General features: G+C 38.3%; 1 protein-coding gene, 1 long non-coding RNA gene and 1 pseudogene across 5 annotated transcripts; 1 reads left to right on the plus strand and 2 right to left on the minus strand.

Annotated features, from left to right (window-relative positions):
• Positions 1–6,203: 6,203 nt before the first annotated feature.
• LOC147544423 (ubiquinol oxidase 1a, mitochondrial-like) lies at positions 6,204–6,846 on the minus strand (annotated as a pseudogene). Its single transcript, XR_015239795.1, has 2 exons — positions 6,522–6,846; positions 6,204–6,380 (listed from the first exon to the last, which is right to left on the minus strand). The product of XR_015239795.1 is annotated as a ubiquinol oxidase 1a, mitochondrial-like (transcript).
• A 1,407-nt stretch (positions 6,847–8,253) lies between these two features.
• LOC147544424 (transthyretin-like protein) lies at positions 8,254–11,876 on the plus strand. 3 transcript variants are annotated; one of them, XM_086633866.1, is made up of 6 exons: positions 8,254–8,600; positions 8,684–8,775; positions 8,935–8,992; positions 10,059–10,160; positions 10,432–10,591; positions 11,109–11,876. In XM_086633866.1, exons 1-6 carry the CDS (start codon positions 8,463–8,465, stop codon positions 11,564–11,566), a joined length of 1,008 nt encoding a protein of 335 aa, XP_086489992.1. In that variant the 5' UTR covers positions 8,254–8,462; the 3' UTR covers positions 11,567–11,876. The 3 variants fall into 3 exon arrangements, with proteins under 3 accessions (XP_086489992.1, XP_086489993.1, XP_086489994.1); XM_086633867.1 differs by having other exon boundaries at positions 8,324–8,600; positions 11,112–11,876; XM_086633868.1 differs by having other exon boundaries at positions 8,333–8,600; positions 11,148–11,876.
• A 7,577-nt stretch (positions 11,877–19,453) lies between these two features.
• LOC147544425 (uncharacterized) lies at positions 19,454–20,492 on the minus strand. The gene is made up of 2 exons (XR_015223488.1): positions 20,171–20,492; positions 19,454–20,010 (listed from the first exon to the last, which is right to left on the minus strand). It is a non-coding gene; the product is annotated as an uncharacterized LOC147544425 (long non-coding RNA).
• Between the last annotated feature and the right edge of the window lie 5,530 nt (positions 20,493–26,022).

Genomic DNA, 26,022 nt, shown 5'->3' on the forward strand with positions numbered 1-26,022 from the left:
CGTTACATGGACAACAACGAATAATGAAGACTAGCACGTAAGGTCGATGGGATAGCGCAGTTTCATGGGCTATAGGAATAGTATATTTTATTTGACTACGTGGGTGTGTAAAAGGTTTATACACTGGATAACCCTCAAATGAGAAGTACATCACTCGTGATGAACGTCAATACTTCTCATAAAGACAAGATTGGAGATATTCCTCAAAACATGAGTGCTCCACTCATCTTATGTAAGGAATGTTCGACTTTAGTTCCGTTAAACGCCGCGCCGTAAAAGGATGTTATAAAGGCGGATACTGGGAAGTACAGGATAGACATAAAGTTAAGTGGGAGTGCAAGAATGGATTGTGTCATCCTAATCACATTAGGTAAAAGTGTCTCAAGGCCACTTGATGAGTAGTAACCGAAAAATGCGTGGCCGTGCTCAAACGGATTAGGAATTAATCGTTTGTCTTTTACAGTTGTACTCAGATATCAAGAAAGTCTGAATGACGTGACGTATCAGATGGGATACTAATCTACACGGGAATCGAGCATTGCACTTCTTCTAAGTCCAAGTGGGAGTCTGAAGGTAGATGTCCTTCGACCAAGATTGCAATGCGAAAAAATTTTCGGCTAGGACAATTGATGGAGAAGATCATCAATTCAGGTTGATTTAGGGGTCGTGGAGTTTAAGCTAGAAACCAACCACGAACGTCGAATTACGAAGTAATTCGCGGCTAACTTCTATCGGAACCTACAACGGGTTACACATAAGAGTGCCAATTTGATCTAGGATATGACTAGTGGGAGTGAGATATAACCATGGGAGTGTCCCATAAAAATATCTTATAGGCCTAAAGAGAAATTAGGCAAAGATAGTACAAAAAGCCCAAAAACGGGGTTTTGGGCCTAATCCGGTTCGGGCACTTTTAGGGCTCGGATGGATTGGGCTGATTTTCGGAGGTACGTTTCTTTATGTTATGAACATAAAATCTGCCAATTTTGGCTGGGTTTGGACGTCACCTCCTCAAGGAATTGAGAAAATATCAACTAGTTGCTATTTTCGGCAATTTCCTTAAATCTTATTCTAAAGGGTCTTTTAGGAAACCTAATTGGAGGTGGATTCTTATTAGGATTCTATAGAAATACTCTTAGGGCAGAGAATATGGTTTGGAATTTCTCTAAGCTTTCTTACTCTACCACATCAAGTAGAGAGGAGAAAGTGAGCTAATTCCCAACTATCTATCTAGTTAAAGAAGAAGTAGTTCTTTTATCCAACCACCATTGGTGTGCTAGCTAACAACAAGGTAGGAGATCAAGTTGATTGCTCGTGTCCTAAGTAGAGGAGCTGCGTTTGAAGCTCTTGGTCTTCACAAAAGCGATTGGAAAGGTTCGAGGGAAAAACTAGCGATTAAGGTAATCATCGAACTAGTTTTATTTACTTAACATTATTGGTTTATGCAAGTGATCCTGGGGATACTAATGTTAGACATATGATGTCTTTATCCGCTATAAAGATTAGTAGAAGGGTGTAAATCCCAACAAGAAGAGTTTGAGTATGATGGGATGCTTACTATACAAAAGTATGACTTGCAAGAAAATACATGGTTAACCTACATGTACCAAGAGTGAAGACGATGGGTACCAATTTTTATGAAAAATCATTTTTGGGTGGGAATATCTAGTACTCAACGTAGTGAAGGCGTAAATGCCTTTTTCGATGGATACGTTGGTCTGAAAACTACCTTAAAACTTTTTGTTGAACAATACAATATAGCTTTAAGGGATAAAGTTGAAAAAAAGGCAAAAGAAGATTTTAGGTGCTATAATTTAGAAATGCCATGTGTGAGTCCATTTTAAATAGAAAAGAAAATGAGAGATAAATACACACTAAAAAAATTTGGAGATTTTCAAGAAGAACTGAAAAAAATGGCTTGTGATACGACAAATTGTAGAGAGTATGACAATGTGTACGAAGATACTATTTCAGAGGAAAAAGAATTTGGTAAAGACTCGAAAACTTATTCGTATAAAGTCATGTTAGATGTTCAAGAATGTGATATTCATTGCAATTGTTTGTTGTTTGAATTTAAAGGAATTTTGTGTCGACATGCAATAACAGTATTATGCAAGAACAAAATTAATGTCATTCCATATTAGTACATTCTGAGGAGATGGAGGAAAGATGTAACGAAATCATACACAAAGGTTAATGTGAACTACGGTCGATGGGATACAACACCTGAAGAAAAAAGATACGAAAATTGTACCAATCCTTCACCGAAGTAGCTTCTGTTGCAACTGAAAATGAAAGAATTACCGAGCAGTTGAACGATTATATCCTAAAGTTTAAGCCAACAACAGAGTTTTAAGATAAAGTGAGCAGTGGTTCTGGTTATACCGTTGACTGTGCAGAAAATGCACGACAAGATATTCTGGATCCGGTATCATGCAAGGCAAAGGGACGTCCTCGAGGAAACAGATTCAAGAGGAAAAACTACAAATCGAAGAAACGTGTAAGTTAACTACTTCGTTGTTTTCTTTGTTAGTGCACTAATTCTAAAATGCCTACATCTAGTCCGATTTGTAATGTGACTCGTGATCCGATTCTTGATCCGGTATATGATTTAACAACTATCCAAGAGAGTCAAGTGGGTGGTATTGTTACAAAAGAAAATATGATCCTGACACCTCCACAAGAAATGGTAATTCATATCTCCTTATACTTGTTTGATTCATTTGGAAAGTATAGTATATGTATTGATCTTTATCTTATTGCATGCAGTCACATATGAACTTATTAATGGGTGGGAGATTTGGTGTTTGGACCCCCTTTCATAAAATCGACTTGCTGTTTGGACTCCCTTTTTCCAGAGTTGCATTTTGGACTCCCTTTTAGCAGAATCTTAAAGGAATATTCCGTCTAAGAAGTTACATTTTAGATAATTCCAAAATTGGCCTTGTATAATTGATATTGCAATTAAGACCCCCTAGTTTATTTAAATGAGCACGTGTACGGTAAAGAAGACCAACAAAACCAGTCACCGGAATTAATGGAGAAAACTAGAAATCGCCATTTCCCCACGTGTACTGTGCAGACAAAACCAACAAAAGCCTCTAGAGATTATTGAGTCACTGGCATTAATGGAGAAAACTAGAAATCGCCGGGAACAAACAAAGGAAAGAAGACCTGAATCACCAAATCTTCTAATTAGAAGAACATCAAGCAGAATTTCAAATGTTTCAGCACCACCTGACTTATCTCCCTTAACTCCAAATTCAATCAAGAATATTTCAATTACTTATCCAAGATCAAAATCAACAAGAAAACCAAGAACTATCAATAAATCCGAAGAGACTAGATATCCGTTTATCACATTCAAATTTATTCCCCAATTTTGATTTACAACTTCAATTAAATTTTGATTAACACCCAAATCTGTAACAAAAAACCTCTCTCTCTCTCTCTCTCTCTCTCTCTCTATATATATATATATATATCATCCCCTCCTTCAATTCAATCATCCTCCAGTCCAGTACAGGATAGAGTGAGAAACTAAAGAGAGAAATATTCTGTTCTTGCCTACTACTAAAAATCACAAAGGTATCATTTTTATACATCTCTTTTATGTAATTGTTTACTTTCTGTTCTTACTTAACCTTTATTAGATCTGATTTAATATATGGGTAGATCTAATTTAACCATATAATCAAATTTATTCCCTCAACTGCAATACTACATGAAGAAGAACCCATTTGAACTTTCTATCTCTCTCTCTCTCTAGAAAATCACAATCACTTCTTCTCTTATTTTACTCTCTAAAAATCTATTAGTGAGGAAATCACACAGAGAAACCTTGTGGTTACCTCAATTTGGACTCTCTTGAAACTCCATGGAACCAAATCTAGGGTAAGGTATCGAGAGAGAAAGTAGAAGAAGACGATGTTGGATTTTCTTTTTTATCGATTGGTTTTGCTGCTAGGGTCAGGTGGCGGGTTGACTTCTCAGGTTTAGTTAACATTAGGGTTAAGAAATAGGTTGGGTTAGGTTAGGTTGAGGGTAAAATTGTATTTGTCATTTGCTTAGGGTAAAATAGTATTTTTATCTCAAAAATTTTGTTGTACTGTTATATTTAACTATTTTTTTGAAAAAGGGAGTCCAAATTGCAACTCTGGAAAAAGGGAGTCCAAACAGCAAGTCGATCTTATGAAAGGGGGTCCAAACAGCAAATCTCCCTTAATGGGTGTACATCGTCCCCAAATGTACAACCCTCTAGGAATATAAAGCGGAGAATATGACAATCATAGTGCATAAACCTATGAATAACAATCTCTACTATTTTATTCATTTTGAGTTGTTTTTGTTCTATGTGAATTAATAGGCTGTGTGAATCCTTAATTAGTGGTGGTTTGGGAGTGGATTTATTCAATTGTATATCTACTAAACCGTGCTTGTTTGTTTGTTTGTTTTGGTGGACAGGAAGACGAACCGGTCGACACAAGTTATAGAAGTGCTTCTTGAAGCTTTAGCAGACTGGTAGGGCTTGAAGCAAAAGTTCATTAGTTTATCAAGTTTTTCTATTTTCTTTACTACCTGCAAGAACACTCGGTTTCGCAGACTTATTTAGATTATTAAATCTTATGTTTGCTTTAGTGATTGGATTCAAATAATTTAATTTAATATGTTATTAATTTTCATGAGTACTGTTTTTAAAATGTTATCGATCTCTATACTCCGATCTTTAGAGGGTCCTTTGATTCTGCGAAAGACTTAACAATAATATCTAAAAATCTTATAATAACACTGAATCATGGAGGATTCGAACATGGCAGAGCATCATTGATATCTAACATGTTAGAATTTAGAGATATCATCGTATCTGAATGTTCAAATTGAGATTTAGGTTTTTTTTTAAATGGACTATGTTCTACATTAGTCATTACAAGGCATTGATACATTATCAAGATGTGATAACACGATAACCGTCGAAGTTAAACTACAAATAAAAGACTATTATTTATACGTTTAACAATCCGAGTTCAGAATCGAACCTGAGACTTTCATATTTTTGGAGTTTATGTTCAAAAACTCAATTTTATGACATCAACCCCATTAGGTGGGACTATTACATCGTTCACGAGAGCGTCCAGAGTCTGGGCTATATGCATACGCTCAAACTTGGTAAGTGTCGAGGCCTTTTAGTGGGTTCATGGAGTCTTCTTTAAGAACAAAACCCCGTACATGTGTGAGGTATCTAAAGCGGGGATAATATTGATAACTGCGAGGGGTTAGGCGTCACAAGTGGTATTAGAGGCGAGGACGCCTCTTCACTGAGGGTGGGGGATTGTGATAGTCCCACATCGCTCGCGAAAGTATTCGGAGCCCGAGTTATAGGTGTAAGCTCAAATTTGATTACTGTCAAGGCCTTTTGGAGGTTCGTGGACCCTTATGAGAATAGTCCCACATGGGAGAATGGGTATCTAGCAACCAATAATATAATGTCTAGGTCCTCTCCACTCATTGCCAATTGGTTTTGAGTTGGATGACCACAAACTTAACATAGTATCAGAGCTAAGCCCACACGTGATAGGTTTAAAAGCCACACGTGCTCCACGTCACCCGAAAGAAAAAAAAACACGTGCTAGGCTCAAAGAAAGCTACACGTGAGGGGGCGTGTGAGAATAGTCCCACATGGGAGAATGGGTATCTAGCAACTAAGAATATAATGTCTAGGTCCTCTCCACTCATGTGCGAGGTGTCTAAAGCGGTAATCAATAGGGAGAATTACTAAAACCCCCAAACTTTGATAATGGCTTTACTGAAACCCCCCACTTTAATTAGTAATTACTGAAACTCCCCAACTCCGTTTGATTTAACTTTGATATTTTCAATATTACTTTCTTGCCCTCTTACGTTTTACCCCCACTTCTGATAATGACTTTACTGAAACCCCCCACTTTAATTAGTAATTACTGAAACCCCCCACAAATTTGTTTGAATTCAGTTGATACTGGCTCACAAGTTTGTTCTGTACTTTGGAACAAAAATGAAAGAGAACTTTTAAGCTCTCATGGGTTTATTCAGAACCAATTAACTCTTTGGAAGTACCCAGTAGTGCTGCTCGAACTTGACGATTGTTTTGACACTATGAATTGATGAAAGAAACTTCATTGTATTTAAATTACTTTCATATATACAAGAGATATTGTTATTGGGTTCTCAATCTCAAGAAACGAAGTAGACAAAAAGCAAGAGTTATTGAGGGAGTAAGTGTAGTAGAAGTAACAGCAGAAGTAGAAGTTTTATTATATACTACTATTCTGTAACATAGAAGTTTAGTGATAGCCAATAGGTGCAGCTTCTTCCTTCAACTCATGCCATTGAACATGTATGTCCTACAAATTCAATAAACTCTAGATTTAGTATGACTTCGTCGAACTCCACAAACACTACCTATGACGAAGAATCTGGTAGTAAAAGAAAAGTAAAGTAAAGACAATTCAATGAAGAGTGAAAATGGAGAAGGGTTTACGCACCGAAGCGAAGTGATTAACATCACGATGATGAGCTTCATCGGCTCTAACAACCATAACGACATCTCGAAGTGTAGAATCAGCAGGTAGTCTCCAATAATCAATAGCAATAGCAGATGCTTTGACATTCTCAATATTAACTTTATCCAGTTCTTTCAAGAACTCAGTATAGGAATGAATTGCTTCTTCTTCCAATTCTATGTGAAAGTTTTGGTGAAACCAAGTAAGAAAGGAAATAAGCATTGAAGAATAATCCTTGAACTGCTATAACCATTGCCCTTTCATACCATTTAGGTTTTGCTACTTCCATGAATGTCATTAGATGCATTCATGTACGTGAGGCAGTGATGGAGAAGACAATTCGGTGATACATGCGCCCCTTTTTTTAGTATCCGGCGCCCCATTTTCTTGAACTTTTTTTGGTCCGGTTTTAGTAAATGGTGTTTTAGTCATTTCACAATACGGTTAAATTAAAGGGTTAATTCCGTTTTGGCCCCCATATTGTGACCAACTCACCGTTTTGGCCCCCAATTGTGTCCGGCAGTTCGTTTTGGCCCCAATTTCCTATTTGGCCCCACCATATTTTTGTAAGCTTCTCCATTATACCCTTATGGCAAATTCGTAATTTAAATGTGTTTTCTTTCTCTTTGTCCACCTCACCAAGCAATTTCCACGTCACATTTGTCCACATAAGATCGCCGGAATATGTCGCCGGAAAATGTCGCCGGCGACATCATTTCCGGCGACCACCATTTTTTTTTTTTAACTTCTTCTTCTCCAACCATCTCCTTCTTCTTCTCCAACCATCTCCTTCCTTCTTCTTCTCTCTCTTTCTCCTTCTTCTTCTCTCTCTCCTTCTTCTCTCTCTCTTCCCCTCTTCTCTCTCTCTCCCCCTCTTCTCTCTCTGTTAGGTTTCCGGCGAAGGGAAACCCTTCGCCGGAAACCGTCTGGATCTGGGGAAAACCCCAGATCCAGACACCTCTTCGTCTGGAAATTTCCAGACGAAGAGGAACCCCTCTTCGTCTGGAATTTCCAGACGAAGAGGACCCCTCTTCGTCTGGATTTTCCAGACGAAGAGGAACCCCTCTTCGTCTGGATTTTCCAGACGAAGAGGAACCCCTCTTCGTCTGGAATTTCCAGACGAAGAGGAACCCCTCTTCGTCTGGAAATTCCAGACGAAGAGGTGTCTGGATCTGGGGTTTTCCCCAGATCCAGACGGTTTCCGGCGAAGGGTTTCCCTTCGCCGGAAACCTAACAGAGAGAGAAGAGGGAGAGAGAGAGAAGAGGGGAAGAGAGAGAGAAGAAGAAGGAGAGAGAGAAGAAGAAGGAGAGAGAGAAGAAGAAGGAGATAGAAGAAGAAGGAGAGAGAGAGAGAAGAAGAAGGAAGGAGATGGTTGGAGAAGAAGAAGGAGATGGTTGGAGAAGAAGAAGTTAAAAAAAAAAAAAAAAAAAAAATGGTGGTCGCCGGAAATGATGTCGCCGGCGACATTTTCCGGCGACCTTATGTGGACAAATGTGACGTGGAAATTGCTTGGTGAGGTGGACAAAGAGAAAGAAAACACATTTAAATTACGAATTTGCCATAAGGGTATAATGGAGAAGCTTACAAAAATATGGTGGGGCCAAATAGGAAATTGGGGCCAAAACGAACTGCCGGACACAATTGGGGGCCAAAACGGTGAGTTGGTCACAATATGGGGGCCAAAACGGAATTAACCCTAAATTAAATGGAGTTGGGGGTTTCAGTAATTACTAACTAAAGTGGGGGTTTCAGTAAAGGCATTATCCAAGATATAATTCTCCCTGATCAATAATGATTGGGGCTTTGGGCGTCACATTTCACCAAGAAAGTTTCAAAACCTGGGTAATTTGACACAATTCCCGTGAATTACAGGTTCTTCAATCGTGGGTATTTCGTCTGGAATTTCTGGGAGTGAAGACACGATGGAATCAGCATTTTCGGAGAAGGATCTTTTAGCATGTTGCGGAAGCAGCAAATTCGCTAAAGAAATGATTGGGGAAGCTCCTTTCCCCAACTATGAGTTAATTGTTCAATCTGCTCGAAATATTTGGTTCAACAAGGTGATCTCTCTCTCTAGATCTCTCTCTCTCTCTCTCTCTAGATCTCGACTTCAAAGAAGTTAACTTTGAGTATAATTTTACAGGTTGATGTTAATGGATGGCTTGAAGCATTTGCAGCTCATCCCCAAATCGGAGACACTTCTTCTAAGAATCTAAGAAGTGAAACCAGTGAACAGTTGAGTTTTTCTTCTGAGAACAATTATCTTTCCTGATTGCTTTGAATTGGATCTTTGATATAATTGAGCTGGGTATTTAGATAATTTCATACATCTGCTGTTTTTCATCTCTAGTTTTTGATCCCAGACTGATAAAAATAGGGTTCTATATTTCTTAGGTGGAGCAAAGGAGAACAGTCAACTGCTTTAGCAACTGCTACTGACTCTACCTTACAGGTTTGGATCCAAAAAATTATCTGGAAGTTTTATTTGAATTTTTGTTTACAATTTGGGCAAATTGAATATGTAGTTATAGAATTTGGTAACTGGTCTTTAATGGGTTCGATATGAAAAATATGGGGTTAATCTTAGTGGACTTAGTGAACTAAATCAGTGTACTACTGTATAAACGTTTTATTGATCGTTGTATTCTCTTATTTGGACTATAGAAAGCCGGTAGAGGAAATGACAGGGTGTTTCATTCGGACAAGAAATTGTCCGTGTGCGAATGTTTGATGGTCTAAACTTGTGGAGTAATTGCTTCTTCAGATTCTTCCCGGTTTAAACTCTCTGATCGGGGACAATAAAGTTAGCACAACAATGTGTGGCTTGTGAAACGGAATTTCATTATAGAAATGTTGTTACCCTATAAAAAAAAAAATAGAGGCCTGAAGTCTCACGACTTTGAAAATGGTGCAGTTCGACTATAATAGGAGTCGGTTTTGAGGTTCTTCAATTTCATTTCTTTATTAACATGCTGATACGGTTGCCAGATATAAGAGCCGAACTGATGTGGTTTTCTTGTTATTATAAGAGCATAAGTGGAATAGTTCAAGCTCTCCGAATTTCCATTTGTATGCAAAATAAGGCTCTGGTCGGATCAATCTTTGTACTATAAGTTTAGTTCCAATGAAGTGAGCTTAATATTCTTAACGATTTACTCATGTTAAGCTCAATTATTCGAACATCACTATTTTATTCAGTCGGAGTTGGATTTGAGCCATCTTTATCTCTAAATTCAAGAGCTTGATTAGAGGAGCACGATAATATATAGAACGGAGGTTGAGTTTTCGCTCAAAATCTCAACCGTATGCTAGTGACTTGCGCTTGTGAACTTTTTCCTCATTCTTTATCAACTGAGTGGCATCGATACTTGGATTATCTTTTTCCTCAATCTCTACAGCTCTAGTGAGATATTATTAAGATTTAAGAACGAATTTTTTTACTTTTATATAATTTCACTTTGGCTACAATTTATCCATGTGAACTTCTGTAAGTGTATGAGGTAGTCTTGCCTTTGCAGGAACTTCTTGACTGGAATCTGCGGTATAGGGAAAAGTTTGGATTTGTTTTTCTTATTTGTGCTTCGGGAAGGACTACTCCAGAAATACTTGCTGAATTGAAGGTAAGGTGTGGATTTTGTTCACAGGTGACTGTAGAATCTATTGAAAATCAGGTGATTCTTGTTTTATTAGCACATAATCAAGAAGCATGGAACGAAATAGACTGGTTATATCATCCATCCATCATTTGGAATGAGATAGATAACATAATATCAAGTTTTATAACCTGACACAAGCATATGACTTTATAGAATATATCATCTAGCAAATATTCTAAATTTTTCCGTAATTCAATTTTGTAAGAATATGTATATCTTGTCAATTTTACCACAGAAGCGCTACCTGAACAGGCCTATTGTCGAGTTCGAGACAGCGGCAGGAGAACAGATGAAGATAACTGAGCTTCGTCTTGCCAAGCTTTATGCAGCTAAAACTGAAATTGCTTCTTCAAGCATTAGTCAACCCCTTGGCAACCTTATGACCAAAGCAGGAGGTATGCTTTCTATCAATCAAGCTTTCCTGATTTTAATGATGCAAGATTGAGTTTAATCATGTATGTCCTTGTAAGTACTAGAATATATCGGTTATTACCATTGTTTCTTGTCGTTTTCTTCCCAATGTCTTATAGTTAATAATATTACATCTAATTTTAAACAATGGTCCTATTTGGTTTACAGTACACATAATGCATTATTCAATAAATCAGCAGATAAATGGTATATTAGTATACTACAGAAAATTGTTATTTAAATCACTAAAATTTGCAATGGTCGCGCCAAAGTTGTTAAACCGGGCGGGGGGTGGAAGGGGGGTGTAGCGTAATCTAAATAAGAGCCTAGTACAGCCAAGGCATCACATCCGACAACACAGTTTGTCACTTACAGAAATCTTACCTTTTGTGGTTTGACATTATTCAAGTACTTCTAGTCTAGTGACTCTATCTCTAATTTAGCTTTTGATATGTTTCTAAATTCAATTAAACTTTGACGAAATTTATGCTTTAACTGTAGAAGATCGTGTCAGCATAATTGGATCCCATCTTACTGCAGCTACTGAAGCCCCTACTAGTAAAGCATCCCAAACTTCAGCCAGGACCCGACCACCGATCACTACCCATGTCTTGGATGTTTCTCGAGGTTCTCCAGCTGCTGGTATTGAGGTAAAGTTGGAGATGTGGAATGGTATTAGGCCCCGTCCATTATTCGGTGACCCTGATTCAGAGGGTTGGGTGTTTCAAGGTTCTTCAATCACTGACAATGATGGTCGAAGTGGCCATCTGATGAGCATTGTGGACAATGTCGAACCTGGTATGTACAGGATCAGTTTTAATACCGGAAAATACATCCCTGGTGGATTTTTTCCACACGTGGCTATCGTGTTTGAGATCAAAGAGAATCAGAAATCACAACACTTTCATGTCCCTTTGTTGCTTTCACCATTTGCATTTAGTACCTATCGGGGGAGTTAGAAGGTGTTACTTCTGACAAGTTGGTGGCTGAGATGGCATTTTCTCTACCTGGATTTGTTCTTATCTTTTCGATTGTGAATCTTCACAAAATGTAAATATTTTCTGTGACAGTTAAGTTGCAGTTCTTACTGTGTTATTTTGCTTTTGTGATATTAGTAATCAGACATTGCTTGTAGTGGGAGACACTATTTATGTATTTGGATTAGAAGCTGAAGTTCCAGCTTATCTGTTGGAGGATGCACACTTCCAGACATGCCACATCCAATTGTAGTGCTGTAACATCTTAATATGAGTCAATTTGTTTCAGTTCCATCTAATCTGAAGCCAATTTCCATTAGGATATTCATCGGTACTCATCCAAGGTTTTTTTACTTTCTTCCATTTTCTTCCCTCTAGTATAACAAGTCAGATGGTCAGATCAGCCAAGATAGACGGGAGAGTCGTCAACCCCTTGGGAGTTAGAGCACGAACCACTATCTAACCCCACCCTACGATGTCTTTAAACTCTTTTAAACCTTTGTTCGTGCATAGCCTCAGACAGAGTTCTTTGGCCTATCAGTTATGAAACTTCGTGTTTCCAATCTAGCGATGGGTAAGCTCCACCAAATATCCTTGACAGAGTACTTCCTGTAAGGCGAAATTAAATAGGGTAATTTTCCGGATGGCCCCTTAATTTATGAACAGCTTCGGGTATAGTTCTCTAGTTTATCGAAAATACCCAGATGATTCATTTTCTTTTTTATATTTTCACATCAAGTCTCTCTCTCTCTCTCTCTCTCTTTTTAACGAATATTGAGCAGAAACCGATAACAAAAGAAAAAATTGAACCCAAATCATCTTCTCTACAAGAACAACGTTTATGTGTCAAACCTCCTCTCTTTGAATCTCTTCCTTTCAACTTCATTGAAAGTTTGAGGTATCAAAAAAAGACCCACTTTTGGTGTCTATTTTTATTAGATTTAATTTATTTGACGGGGTTTGTTTCATGGCCATAACAACAAAGGCATTAGCAAACCTAGCGATCTTCCCCGTTACAAAACTAATCACATGAGATTCTATCTCAAGTTCTCCTTTAAATGATTCCAAAACCTTTTTCTGCGCTACAGGAATTTCAGACTCGTAAGTCGAAGCTTGAAGGGACCCAAGGGGGTTATTACAAACGTACGTAATCCAAACTTTGTGTATTTGAGGATATCTACATTGATGAGAAGAAAGGGTCAAATCTTCTTCCTAAAGCAGCCATGACGAAAACCCGGTGAGAGAGAGAGAGATGTTAGGGAAAATAACTAGGGTTTTGATAGGAAAAGAGAGAGAGAAAGTGATTCATGGAGAGTGAGAAAAAAGATCGGTGAGGAAGATGTTCGACCACCATGAAAGACTATGCGCGCAAAGAGCGCGAATGAGGAAGGTCAAACAGGCTTTTATTTGAGATTCAAAGTTAAGCCTTAGACCCTCTCTCGCCACCTTAAACTCTTTCTTTTTTTTTTTTTTTGTTGAAAAACCTTAAACTCTTTCTTGAAAATAAGAGTTGCAATTGTGGATATCGGGAAAAAGAAGACATAGATGATGAGAGAGAGAGAGAGAGAGAGGGAGAGAGAGAGAGAGAGAGAGTTGATTTGAAAGAATAAAAAAAGAGGCAATTTCTGGAAAGTCCAGTGGAAAAGGAGGTCATCTAGGTATTTTCGATAAACTAAGGGACTAAAGCGGGAAGCTAGTCATAGACTAGAGGCCCATTTGGGAAATAATATATACCTTATGAAAATTACCATAAAAACTCCAAACCTCCTCTTACAAAGGTGAAGCAAACAGTGATATTATCAAAAAAACGGTCCGTTATCTTGGAGATTTCAGGATAAATATAGGAGACCAATTTCATTTCAAAAAATTATCTCCACTTTTTATTCACAAGAATTATTAAGTTAGAGTTTTAGATGTATCTAGGTATACTAAAGTTTTATGACCTTTAGGGTCTTCTTATTTATGATCTTCTTGGTCTTTTAATTTTGTGACTTTTAGGGTCTTACAATCCCTCTTCTAAAATACAAATTTATTCCTCCAAATTGAACGCACTTTACGAAAGGAAAATATGAAGATAATCAAACCGCATGTCATCCTCAGACGCCCAAATTTGGCAATATGAATGTTTGCTAATAAAGTTTGGCAATAGCATATTCTCATAAAAAGAATCCTTAGACGCCCAAGTAGCTTCCCTATTTTCAACCAAAAAAAAAAAGTAGTTTCCCTATGATTGTGATGATGTCATTGAATTTTGACCATGAGAATAGTCTTTCTGTGACGATGCTCTTTGTGGTCATTGACGTGATTTGGTTTATCTTTCATAACGTAATAAACTTTTGAAAATTTTTGTCTAGTTCTAGTTTTCCAGCGAAGCGCGTCCCTTCGCCGGAGTTTCCTCTTCTATGTCTTCTTATTTTTATGTTTATCTGTATCTTCTTCTATGTCAATTTCTCTTATCACCAACAATGGAAGGAAATGGTTACTTTTCATGGGTGTTGATTACACTTTGTTTGTGATCTCCCTTAGTATCAGGAAAAACCCTAGATTCCATTCCCTTTACCTTTCATTTCTAGATCTCCAAATCACATTTGATCAAGAAACCCTAGATTTATCACAAAACCCCAGATTCAATTCCATGAAATGATGAAACCCTAAGTTTGTTTAGTCAAACTTTATGTTTTTAATGGGGTAAAAGAACTGATCCGATTTTGATCCGAAAACCCTAGATTTAGATTTGGCAATAATAGATGATGCTCTTCGTCAAGCTTTCATGCCTAAACATGATTATGAAACCGATCTAGTGGTGTGTTAAGTGGTGGTGGTGGTGGCGGGCTCTATGATTCAGTGGTGGTGTGGTGGCGGTGGTGTGAAGTAATGAAGAAGATGGATGTGTTTAATGGGGAAGGTGGTGGTGGTGGTGTACTTTGTGATGACGACGATTTTTTCTATGGTGTTGGCGGTTTTCCGGTGATGACAGCGGTTTTCCGGCGACTATGGCGGTTTTCCGGCGAAAACGATGGAGATGTATTTTTTAGTATTTTCTTTTTGTATTATGTGATATTTTGTTGACCTTTAGGGTCTTTTCATCCTTGATCTATAGTATCCTTTCATCTTTCGACCGTTAGGGTCTTTTATTGAGTCGGAGTCTAGTCCAATTTCGCTCTTATTCAAGAGGCACTTTGTATTTAAAGGTATGCAACTCTCATGAAGTTGGAAGAGAGAAATAACAATTTCATCCATGTAAACAATGTGATTTTATCACTTATGAATGAAAAAAAAGTTTCGCTTGGTTTTCAAAAAATAAAAATAAAACGGGTTGGCAGGAATTTTTAATTCTTGCCATCAAAAACGAAAAAGACGAATGGCTAGAAAATATAAGTGACATTCAAAACACTTTCTCAAATCACTTGCTCAACATCAGCACCACCACAAATCCTCCTATTAATACGGAACTCTTTCAGCTCTTTCTTCCGACTATTACTCAAGATCAAAACAATATGCTCACCAAGAAACCGATACACGAAGAAATAGACAACGCTATTAGATGGTTGAAGAAAGAAGCAGCACCTGGGCCCGACGGTTACCCTCACTTCTTCTTTCAATCTAACTGGGACACAGTAGGTATGAACATATATCTTTTGGTTGAAATTTTTTTTGCTTCAGCAGAACTCCCTAGTGATACAAACCATATCCATATTTGTCTTATACCTAAAACTCCCACTCCGACTACCCCTGCTGACTACCGTCCGATTAGTCTGCTTAACACCACTTATAAGATCATCACGAAAATCTTAGCGGACAAGTTTAAACAAACTTTGGAAGATATTATATCCCCTTTCCAGGCGGCATATGTTCCGGGTAGACAAATTACAGATAACATTATAGGACAAGAGATTATCCACTCCTACAAAAAGATGAAAGGTGGTGAAAGCTTTTTTGGGCTCAAATTAGACATGTCTAAAGCTTTCGACAGAATAGAATGGTCGTTCATCACTAATATTCTGAGAAAGCTGGGCTACTCAGAACATTGGATCACCATGATTCACAACTGTATATCGACTTCCTCAATGGCAGTATTAGTTAATGGGCACCCCAGCAAGACTTTCTTCCCGTCTCGTGGAATTAGACAAGGTGACCCTCTTTCCCCGTTCCTTTTTACTCTTGCAATGGAAGGTCTGAGCAGACTTATAAATTCAGAGATAGGGAACGGAAAATTCCGAGGATTCCCGAGTAACGGAAACAATTTTGAAATTAATCACCTTCTGTTTGCTGACGACTGTATCATTTTTTGTCAGAACTCACTTGAAAACATTGCACATCTTAAATACATCCTTAATACTTTCGGAAAGGCCTCTAGACAAATGATCAATTACTCGAAGTCGAAAATATTTTACTCTAAAAACTCTCACCCGAAATTCAAGCGCATGAGCATGAGATCTCTTAAGGTCAAATACGCTTCCACATCAGAAAAATACCTAGGCGCTCAATTTTTCATTGGTCCAAATAAAACTAGAGTCTTTAACGATCTGGTGGATAGAATAAATCAAAAACTTTCGAGATGGAACAATGCGTTCCTCCCCCAATGCTTCGCCATCCCAAAGGGCATTACCAAACGCATTATGACTCTTCAAAAGTCTTTCTGGTGGGGTAAGTTAAAAGGAATATGCACCAAATCCTGGAAGTCGATCTGCCTTCCAAAAGATATGGGAGGTCTGGGCATACACAGCCCCGACATTGATAACAAGGCTCTGTTAAGTAAACAAGCTTGGAGAATAAAGACCAATCCGAAAGCAGCTTGGGTAAAATTCCTGAAAGTAAAATACTACCTTAATTCAGAGAATCCAGGACCAGTAAAGCAACACCACTCGTGGATTTGGAAGAATATGTGCAAAGCACTGAATCAAATAAACAATTTGAGCATATGGGAAGTACAAAATGGTGAGAATATCAATATATGGAATGATATATGGATCCCGAATACAGACCTCCCAATTAGAAACCAACAAAACTCAAACCTTACGAAAGTATCACAACTTATTGACAATAACGAATGAAATGAAAATGTTTTCCTTGACATCTTTGATGAAAATACCCGAAACTTGATAAAGGCGATTCCAATCAGACAGGAAGGTAACGACGAACTGAAATGGGCTTTAACGGAATCCGGAAATTTCACGGTCAAATCGTTATACAATCACTTGAAAAGGGAAAACCTAGACCCGAATCCCGATCAACTTCTCTGGAAATTCCCTTGGGATCTTCCCGTTATTCCCAGAATCAAACTATTTCTATGGAAAATATGCAACAAGGCGCTCCCGGTAAAAGGCAGAATAGGAAAATACATAGGAAATAACATGAACTGTCACATATGCACTGATATAGAGACTATTGAGCACGCACTTCTTCATTGTCCGGTTGCCAAAAATATCTGGTTCCATTTTAATATCATATCAGAAAATATAGAATCTATTAAAGATTGGATTTTCTCTTGAAAAAACTCTCCTCATAGATGCAATACACATAACAAAACACACTTTGCTACTATTCTATGGATTATCTGAAAAACAAGATGCAACAGCTGTTTTCAGGGAACCAAAGCCGAGACACATATCATTATCAACTCTATACAAAACTTCCCGGACAATATGAATGAAAATATCACGGAAAATAAGACGGATACTGAACAATGGTCCCCCCAAAAGAACCGTACCTCAAAATAAATGTCGACGCCTCTTTTACGACGATTGATGCCTTTATAGGCACGGGTTTAATAGTACACAATAACAAAGCAAAGTTCATCGAAGCTGCGACTGCTTACACCAGGGCTCGAAATAGTGAAGAAAGTGAAGCGATCGCTATTTGCAAGGGCATGGAATGGGCAAAATTTAGAGTTTACAAGCACATTATCATCGAAAGTGACAACTATAATCTCATAAAGCACATCAAAGATCGAAAGCATACGATCAAATGACAATCAAAGATACATGTCCATAAAATTCGTGATATGATGGGAAGTTTTGACGGTATTTTCTTCCAATATATTAAAAGGACGCTGAACTCTCAGGCAGATTTACTGGCGAAGTGGGCGAGAAGGAAGAAAAGAGAAAAGATATGAAAGCAAGTGCTTTATTTTCTTATTAAAAAGTACTGTAAAGATATCTTATTATAATTTATATATAGCATCGAATTTCAACCAAAAAAAAAAGGCTCCCAATCGAAGTGTTATTAACGCCCCTCTCAGGACTACTTTTAGAGTTAGATTGTAAAAGAAGGGGCGTCAATAACATTAGAGAGGCTATTGGAAAATCACCCTTTTTTGCTTGTACCAAACAAATGGCCACCTCACAAATATAACAGAATTACCAAGTTCCAATTGTTGTTAATAAGGACTGGCATATAAGAAGTTCTAACTTCTAAGGTCACCAATATCTTTTACAAAGCCACCACATACTCTCTCTCTCTCTCTCTCTCTCTCTCTCTCTCTCTCATAAGACCATACAACTTCACAACGGCAGCCACAGAATCGATTTGTATCTGGGACGTTAAAGTTTGTAATTTAATTTGACAATCAATTTCATAATTCACAGTATAATAGTAATACAATTCCCCACTCTATATATTTCCAACCTCCTACATTTCCTTCTCAACTTAGTTTCTATCTAAAAGCAAAAGTCAATGGCACTCAACAACAACAAAATGCTTCTTTTTCTTTTGTAGTTTCAGCTCTCATGGTAGCTGGTACTACAAAAGTAGTAGTGGCAAGAGATTTAGTTTCCACTAGTACTAGTATTACAGTTACTCAATCAGGCCAAGACCTTGAAACCCGCCTCAACGGCAAGAGTGGTGGTGGTGATGGAGTACTACTAAGTGAATGTTGGAATTCGCTTATTGAGTTAAGATCGTGTACGAACCAGATAATATTGTTTTTGGTTGATGGAGAAGCATATCTAGGGTTTCCTTGTTGCAGAGCCATACGTATTATAACAAGGGAATGTTGGCCTACTATGCTTACTTCACTTGGTTTTTCTGCTGAAGAGGGTGACATTTTACGTGGTTATTGTGATGCTGCTTCATCATCATCATCGCCCGCACCATCTCCTGTTTCATTGGGCATAGCCCCACTTCAAGTAGTGGCGCAACCTCCTGCTCATGCCCCAACCATAGTGGTTGAAGAAAAATCTAACTAGGGTTTTCAAGGTCCTACCAGCGGAGAAGTCCTTATTTAGTGTTTCAGATTGTTAGTTGTTTGTTTGGTTTGAAATCAGCTTACATATTATACTATTAGCTTCTTTATTTTATCGATCAAAAAATGCCTCTACAGACCTTCTCTCCCTCTCTCTCTCTCCCTCATCCATTAATCATATTATTGGTGGTTTCTGCATCTTCTCATATGCCCACCCAAGGCTATGTGATTGATGATTATTGAATTATATCCGAAAAAATATGCGATATCCGAATTCCATATCTGAATCGTCGCATTATTTGAGTACGAATGCGGATCGGATTCGGATTTTCGGACCACAATTTACAGGCCTATGGTGGGGGAAGAAGAAAGAAATGAAGAGGAAGTCCCTGGAACATTTTTCTCTTGACAAAATACAACATCTAACAAAAAAAGATAAGAAACTGCAAATTCGTAATCCGAAATTCACATCATCACAAAATATGACACAAATAGACTCTAAAGCCCTAATTAAGAAATTGATCATCTTTAGAAGGACATTTTAGAGAATTGGCCTTCTTTAGAGGACCAAAATAAAAATAACTCGTATGAAGCGCTAATTTTTCTTTTCTTTTTTTTTTTTTGTTAAGGAGCTAATTTAGAAGTTGATTCAACAAGAAGAAACATAGGTGCTCGTCCTACCATTATGTAGTATGATCCTTTTATTAATAAATGATTATTTATTTTATTAACTAACAAGTTTTTTTTTTGTTGAGGTTATTAACTATCAAGTTGACAATCAATCTTTCAACAACAAAAAAAAAGTTGACAATCCTACATATTATGCAAATCCACTTATCCACATCAACTTCTCAAACCAAGCTGTGGTTCAAAGTTATTATTTCCAAGCATAAACTTACAGTCAAACCAGCTTATTATTACCTATCACATTAGCTAGACTGCTTCTAGTTTTTGTGTTTTAGGACATATGCTGAGACAACTCTGGCCAAAGTAACCAATGAATCAAAACTAGCTAACATAGTTGAAGTCGAAACATTGTTTGCATATTCATCCTTGATTTCATATTTGGTGATTGTCCGAATGATGCATGAGTTGCATGTTTTCTCTATAATTTGGAAGCTTTTCATGTAAAATGTGAAGCCCATATCCATGTGCCCTCCTTCCATTTGCAATACTTCCTTCAAACGTTTATAGTTGTCGTTTGTGACGACTTTCTCCTTGTAAGTTCGAGGGAGTCCAAATCCTATTACATGTAAATATATGAAATTAACAAAGTGGAATGATTGAATTCAAGTTTGATGAAAATTTTGTTATATCTAGTGGTACTTTTTTCTTTATAGTGTTAATGAAAATATTACCGCAAAAGTGCCTTACAATTTTGAAAATATATTATCAGTACGTACCAGAATGAAAGTGAACATGAAACACAGTACCAACGCCACCATCACCTTCCAACACAACTTTACTCTCCACACTAGGAACTTGTTCGACGTAAAGCTTAGCTAGTATGAGAGAGCTATAGATTGCCCAGACATCGTCTGCAGAAGCAGACTCAACTTCTAGCTCGTTTACAAACTCGTACCTCATTTTCTTTGCAATATTGAACTTATTGAGTAAATCTTTCTCAGAAGCTTGTTTGTAGTAGTTTATTCTCTTTGGTTCTTGAACTATTTATAAGAAAGGGTTTACCTTCCATTATTGGGTCAACTCATCTTCGGTGCGTATTCCTTATTATGTGTGGTACATGATATATATATACACTTCAAAAATAATACGTTTCTATATGTGCACATTCAATTAATGCATGTTGTAATTACGTGTGAGTTAGAAAAATAAAGTATTTTAGTGTCCCTGCATGACAATGTTGAAATTGTTTACGATTTTATTCTGTTCATATTATGGACACCATAGTTTTCTTCTATATAAAAAAGACTAAAATACATACTATTAAAAAACGATTCACAAGTCAACATTCATTTGTCGACATCGTAATATTGATTTTAAAAATAAAATATTAACATATTTATAGAAGGTAGTAATATTGTTCTACATTGCCTTCCTACCAATAATAGCCTAATAGGTTATATTCAGATTAGAAAAAATGTAACTAAACTAGATGTACATTCTCATGATCTCATACTTTATTTTAAAAATGATGCTTTGTTTTATTTATTTATTTTTTGCGAAATGACTTAGGCCGCAGGTCTTCTTTAATACTTGATTTAAGCCTTATAGACATATTAATTAATGTTTGGGTTAATTCCGTTTTGGCCCCCGATTTATGACCAACTGGTCGTTTTGGCCCCCAATTGTGTCCGGCAGTTCGTTTTGGCCCCAATTTCCTGTTTGGCCCCAACATATTTTTGTAAGCTTCTCCATTCTACCCTTATGGCAATTTTGTAAATTAAATGTATTTTCTTTCTCTTTGTCCACCTCACTAAGTAATTGCCACGTCATATTCGTCCACATAAGGTCGTCGGAAAATGTCGCTGGCGACATCATTTCCGGCGACCACCATTTTTTTTTTTTTTTTAACTTCTTCTTCTCCAACCATCTCCTTCCTTCTTCTTCTCTCTCTCTCTCCTTCCTCTTCTCTCTCTCTCTCCTTCTTCTTCCCTCTCTCCTTCTTCTTCTCTCTCTCCTTCTTCTTCTCTCTCTCTTCCCCTCTTCTCTCTCTCTCCCCCTCTTCTCTCTCTGTTAGGTTTCCGGCGAAGGGAAACCCTTCGCCGGAAACCGTCTGGAAATTTCCAGACGAAGAGGTGTCTGGATCTGGGGTTTTCCCCAGATCCAGACGGTTTCCGGCGAAGGGTTTCCCTTCGCCGGAAACCTAACAGAGAAAGAAGAGGGGGAGAGAGAGAGAAGAGGGGAAGAGAGAGAGAAGAAGAAGGAGAGAGAGAGAAGAGGAAGGAGAGAGAGAGAAGAAGAAGGAAGGAGATGGTTGGAGAAGAAGAAGTTAAAAAAAAAAAAATGGTGGTCGCCGGAAATGATGTCGCCGGCGACATTTTCCGACGACATTTTCCGGCGACCTTATGTGGACGAATATGACGTGGCAATTGCTTAGTGAGGTGGACAAAGAGAAAGAAAATACATTTAATTTACAAAATTGCCATAAGGGTAGAATGGAGAAGCTTACAAAAATATGTTGGGGCCAAACAGGAAATTGGGGCCAAAACGAACTGCCGGACACAATTGGGGGCCAAAACGGCCAGTTGGTCACAAATCGGGGGCCAAAACGGAATTAACCCTTAATGTTTTATATTATTGTAAATTTCGTTGTAACCATACCATAACTCAAGTTGTTGAACTTTTTAAAAAAATATATAAAATGTTTGACAAATTTTCTATTGAAAACCCCATTACTTCGATACATGGGTAGTGTTGAAAGTGACTGGAATATGGGTTTTGATATCGAACCCGGTTTACGACCCGCCAACCCGTTTACAAGGTAATAGTAATTGCCTGTCGAAACCTTCGGTTTCGTCGCCGAATTTCGGACCCGTTAACGGAGTTGATTACTAAGAATGTTGAGCAGTGCTTAAGTCGGTTATTAGTGTTAGTGTATCCATGTGTATTTCGGATTTAGAAAGATAGAGTCGGTGAGGCAGTGGGATTAGGGTTTTAGTGTCTATATAAACTAAAATCCTAGGAGATATCAGCAGCACAATCTCACGAATCTCTTGTGTAACTTGTTTGCTTATCATAGTGGAAATCATCGCGTCATTGTCGCCGTGGAGTAGGTCTCATCAACCGAACCACATAAATCTATGTGTTATGTTCTTGATTGTTCTTTATTTCTTATTGTTTTTTTTTTTATTACTTGTATTGATCACATTAAACCCCAGTTTCATAACAAACTGGTAGCAGAGCCAGGTTTTGAGGTTTCTGTGATGGCGAAATACGAGATTGAGAAGTTCGATGGAAGTAACAATTTTAATCTCTAGAAAATTAAGATGCGAGCAGTATTAGTTCAACAGGGTCTGCTGAAGACGTTGAATGGGAAGGCTGCACTCGCTGAATCACTTTCAGAAGCAGAGAAGGACGATCTCATAAAGAGAGCTCATGGTCAGATTTTACTCTATTTGAGCAATGAGGTCTTGCGGGAAGTAGCGACGGAAACTACAGCCGATGGGCTATGGAGTAAGCTCTAGACGAGGTATATGACGAAATTGCTAACTAATCGTTTGTATCTAAAGAAGAAATTATTTAATTTACAGATGTTAGAACGGGAATCGTTGAAAGACCATATGGATGAACTCAACCGAGTATTCTTAGATTTGGCAAATATAGATGTCAAGTTCGAAGAAGAAGATAAGGCAGTACTATTGCTTGCATCCCTGCCACCATCATATGAAAGCTTTGTTGATTCTTTTATGTCTGGTAAAACAACTACAACCTTTGAGGATGTTAAAGCAGCATTGAACTCGAAGGAGTTGGTCAATGGAAGAAAAAAACTCAGGAGATGGTTTGGTTGTAAGGGGAAGGTCGCAGCATGTGGTCGATGGGAAGAGCCGTTCACGGTCTAATTCGAAACCTAAGAAGTACAGATGCTTTAATTGTAAGAAGGAGGGACACTTCAAGAAGAATTGTCCTGAGCTTAGGAAGAAGCCAGGTGAGGCAGCAGTCATCGAAGAAGATGATGGTAGTGCCTTGGAAATCATTGAAGAATGTGATGAAGTTATGGTTCTGGTGATCAATTCCTGCTTCGCTGATGATAGGTGGATTTTGGATACTGGTTGTACATTCCATGTATGTCCTCATAAGGAATGGTTTTCCACTTACACAGTCATTAATAGCGATAAGGTGTTAATGGGAAACGATGCTCCTTCTAAGGTGGTTGGAATTAGATCAAGATGCACGATGGTGTTGTGAGCACTATAACAAACATCAGACATGTTCCAGATTTGAAGAGGAATCTAATCTCTTTGGGAACTCTGGATAATAATGGTTGCAAATATATAGGTGAAGGTGGTGTTCTTCGGAATTCTAACGGGAGTCTTACAGTTATGAAGAGGTTGAAAAAGAATAGTCTATATGTGCTACAGGGTAACACTGTTACCGGATCTGAAGCGGTATCATCATCAGAGAAGGAAGTTGAGACTACCAAGCTATGGCATATGCGGTTAGGGCATATGAGTGAAAGAGTGATGGCTATACTGAGCAAACAGGGTTTACTATGTGGGCAGAAGGTTGGAAAACTAGAATTCTGTGAACATTACGTCTTTGGGAAGCAGTGTCGGGTAAAGTTCAGTACAACGGTTCATAATACCAAAGGAACTATGGATTACATCCATTCAGATCTTTGGGGTCCCTCTCGGGGTCAGCTCACATAGTGAGGGTAGATACATGTTAACCTTGATGATTTTTCTAGGAAAGTATAAGTCTACATACTGAAACGCAAAGATGAAGCATTCGTCAAGTTCAAGCAGTGGAAGACCTTGATCGAGAAGCAGACTGGAAAATCGATCAAACGCTTGAAGACTGACAATGACATGGAATTTTGAGGAAACGAGTTTAATAAGTTCTGTGTAGACGAAGGGGTAATAAGACACCATGCCGTCAGAAAGACCCCACAGCAGAATGGGGTGGCGGAACATATGAACAGAACTCTATTGGAACGACCTCGTTGTATGCTTTCGAATGAAGGGTTGCCGAAGGTGTTCTTGGCTGAAGCATTGAACACGACAGCGTATCTGGTAAATATTTCACCCTGTACATCTATTAAGTGTAAAACTCCTAATGAGGTATGGACTGGTTATCTTGGTAATTATGAGAACTTGAGGATATTTAGTTGTCCGACTTATGCACATGTTAAAGAAGGTAAACTTGACCCGAGGGCTAAGAAATGTGTATTTCTTGGGTATGAGCCTAGAGTTAAGGGTTATCGGTTGTGGAATCCGGATGGAAAATCGAAGAAGTTTCTCATAAGTAGAGATGTTACTTTTGATGAGTTAGCCATGGTAACTCAGAAGGTAACGTCTGTAGATACTCGGGAGGGTGTTGGTAAACAGGTGGAGCAGGAAGATCATAGGAGTAAGTGGAGTTTGAGATAGACACTCCGGAAGAGGTTCGACCTCCGGTAGATGAGCAAGCTGAGGAAGATGAACCAGAGCTGGTTCATTACAGTGTTGCGTGGAATAGGGGAAGGAGAGACATCTGGGCACCGGAAAGGTATGGGATGGTAGATATGGTTGCATTTGCACTTAGTGTGGGGGAAAGCATAGATGGAGGTGAACCATGCACCTACGAAGAAGCTATGAGGAGTGATGAATCAAGGCAGTGGTCTCTTGCCATGAATGATGAGATTGAGTCTCTTCGGAAGAACCAGGTTTGGGAATTAGCCGAACAGCCTAAGGGTAGAAGATTGTTGGTAGCAAATGGGTTTTCAAGAAGAAGAAAGGAATCCCAGGGGTGGAAGACGCACGTTACAAAGCACGGTTAGTAGCTAAGGGGTTTACACAACGAGAAGGGATAGACTTCAATGAGGTATTTTCTCCTGTTATTAAACATAGCTCTATTAGAGTGATACTTGCTATGGTTGCTTTGTATGATATGGAATTGGAGCAGCTTGATGCTAAGACTGCGTTCTTACATGGAGAGCTGGAGGAACAAATCTATATGCGTCAGCCAGAGGGGTTTGAGATTCTCGGGAGAGAAGACCAGGTCTGTTTGCTGAAGAAGTCTTTGTATGGACTGAAACAGTCTCCTAGGCAGTGGTATAAGTGTTTTGACACGTTTATGGTAAAAAACGGCTATGACAGAAGCAGGTATGATAGTTGTGTGTACCACATGAAACTATCGGATGGTTCTTCTGTGTATCTACTCCTGTATGTGGATGACATGCTGATAGCTTCCAAGGATATGTCGGAAATCCACATGTTAAAGGATCAGTTAAAGGGTGAGTTTGAGATAAAAGACTTGGGTGCCTCAAGGAAGATATTGGGTATGGAGATACGGAGAGACAAATCTGCTAGGAAACTGTTCTTGTCTCAGAAAACGTATATCGAGAAGGTGTTGGAACGTTTTGGTATGACTGAGGCAAAACCTGTCGGTACTCCATTGGCAGCACACTTCAAGCTTTCGGGTGAACTGTCACCGACAACTGATGACGAGACGGAGTACATGTCTCGCGTGCCTTATGCAAATGCAGTAGGTAGCATTATGTATGCTATGGTGTGCACAAGGCCTGATATTTCACATGTTGTTAGTGTAGTAAGCAGATACATGGGCAGACTAGGGAGAGGTCATTGGCAGGCTG

The sequence above is a fragment of the Eschscholzia californica genome, unplaced genomic scaffold (genome assembly GCF_041429995.1).
Source record: "Eschscholzia californica isolate CP2 unplaced genomic scaffold, dmEscCali1.0.p SCAF_4, whole genome shotgun sequence".
NCBI classification, from domain to species: Eukaryota; Viridiplantae; Streptophyta; class Magnoliopsida; order Ranunculales; family Papaveraceae; genus Eschscholzia; species Eschscholzia californica.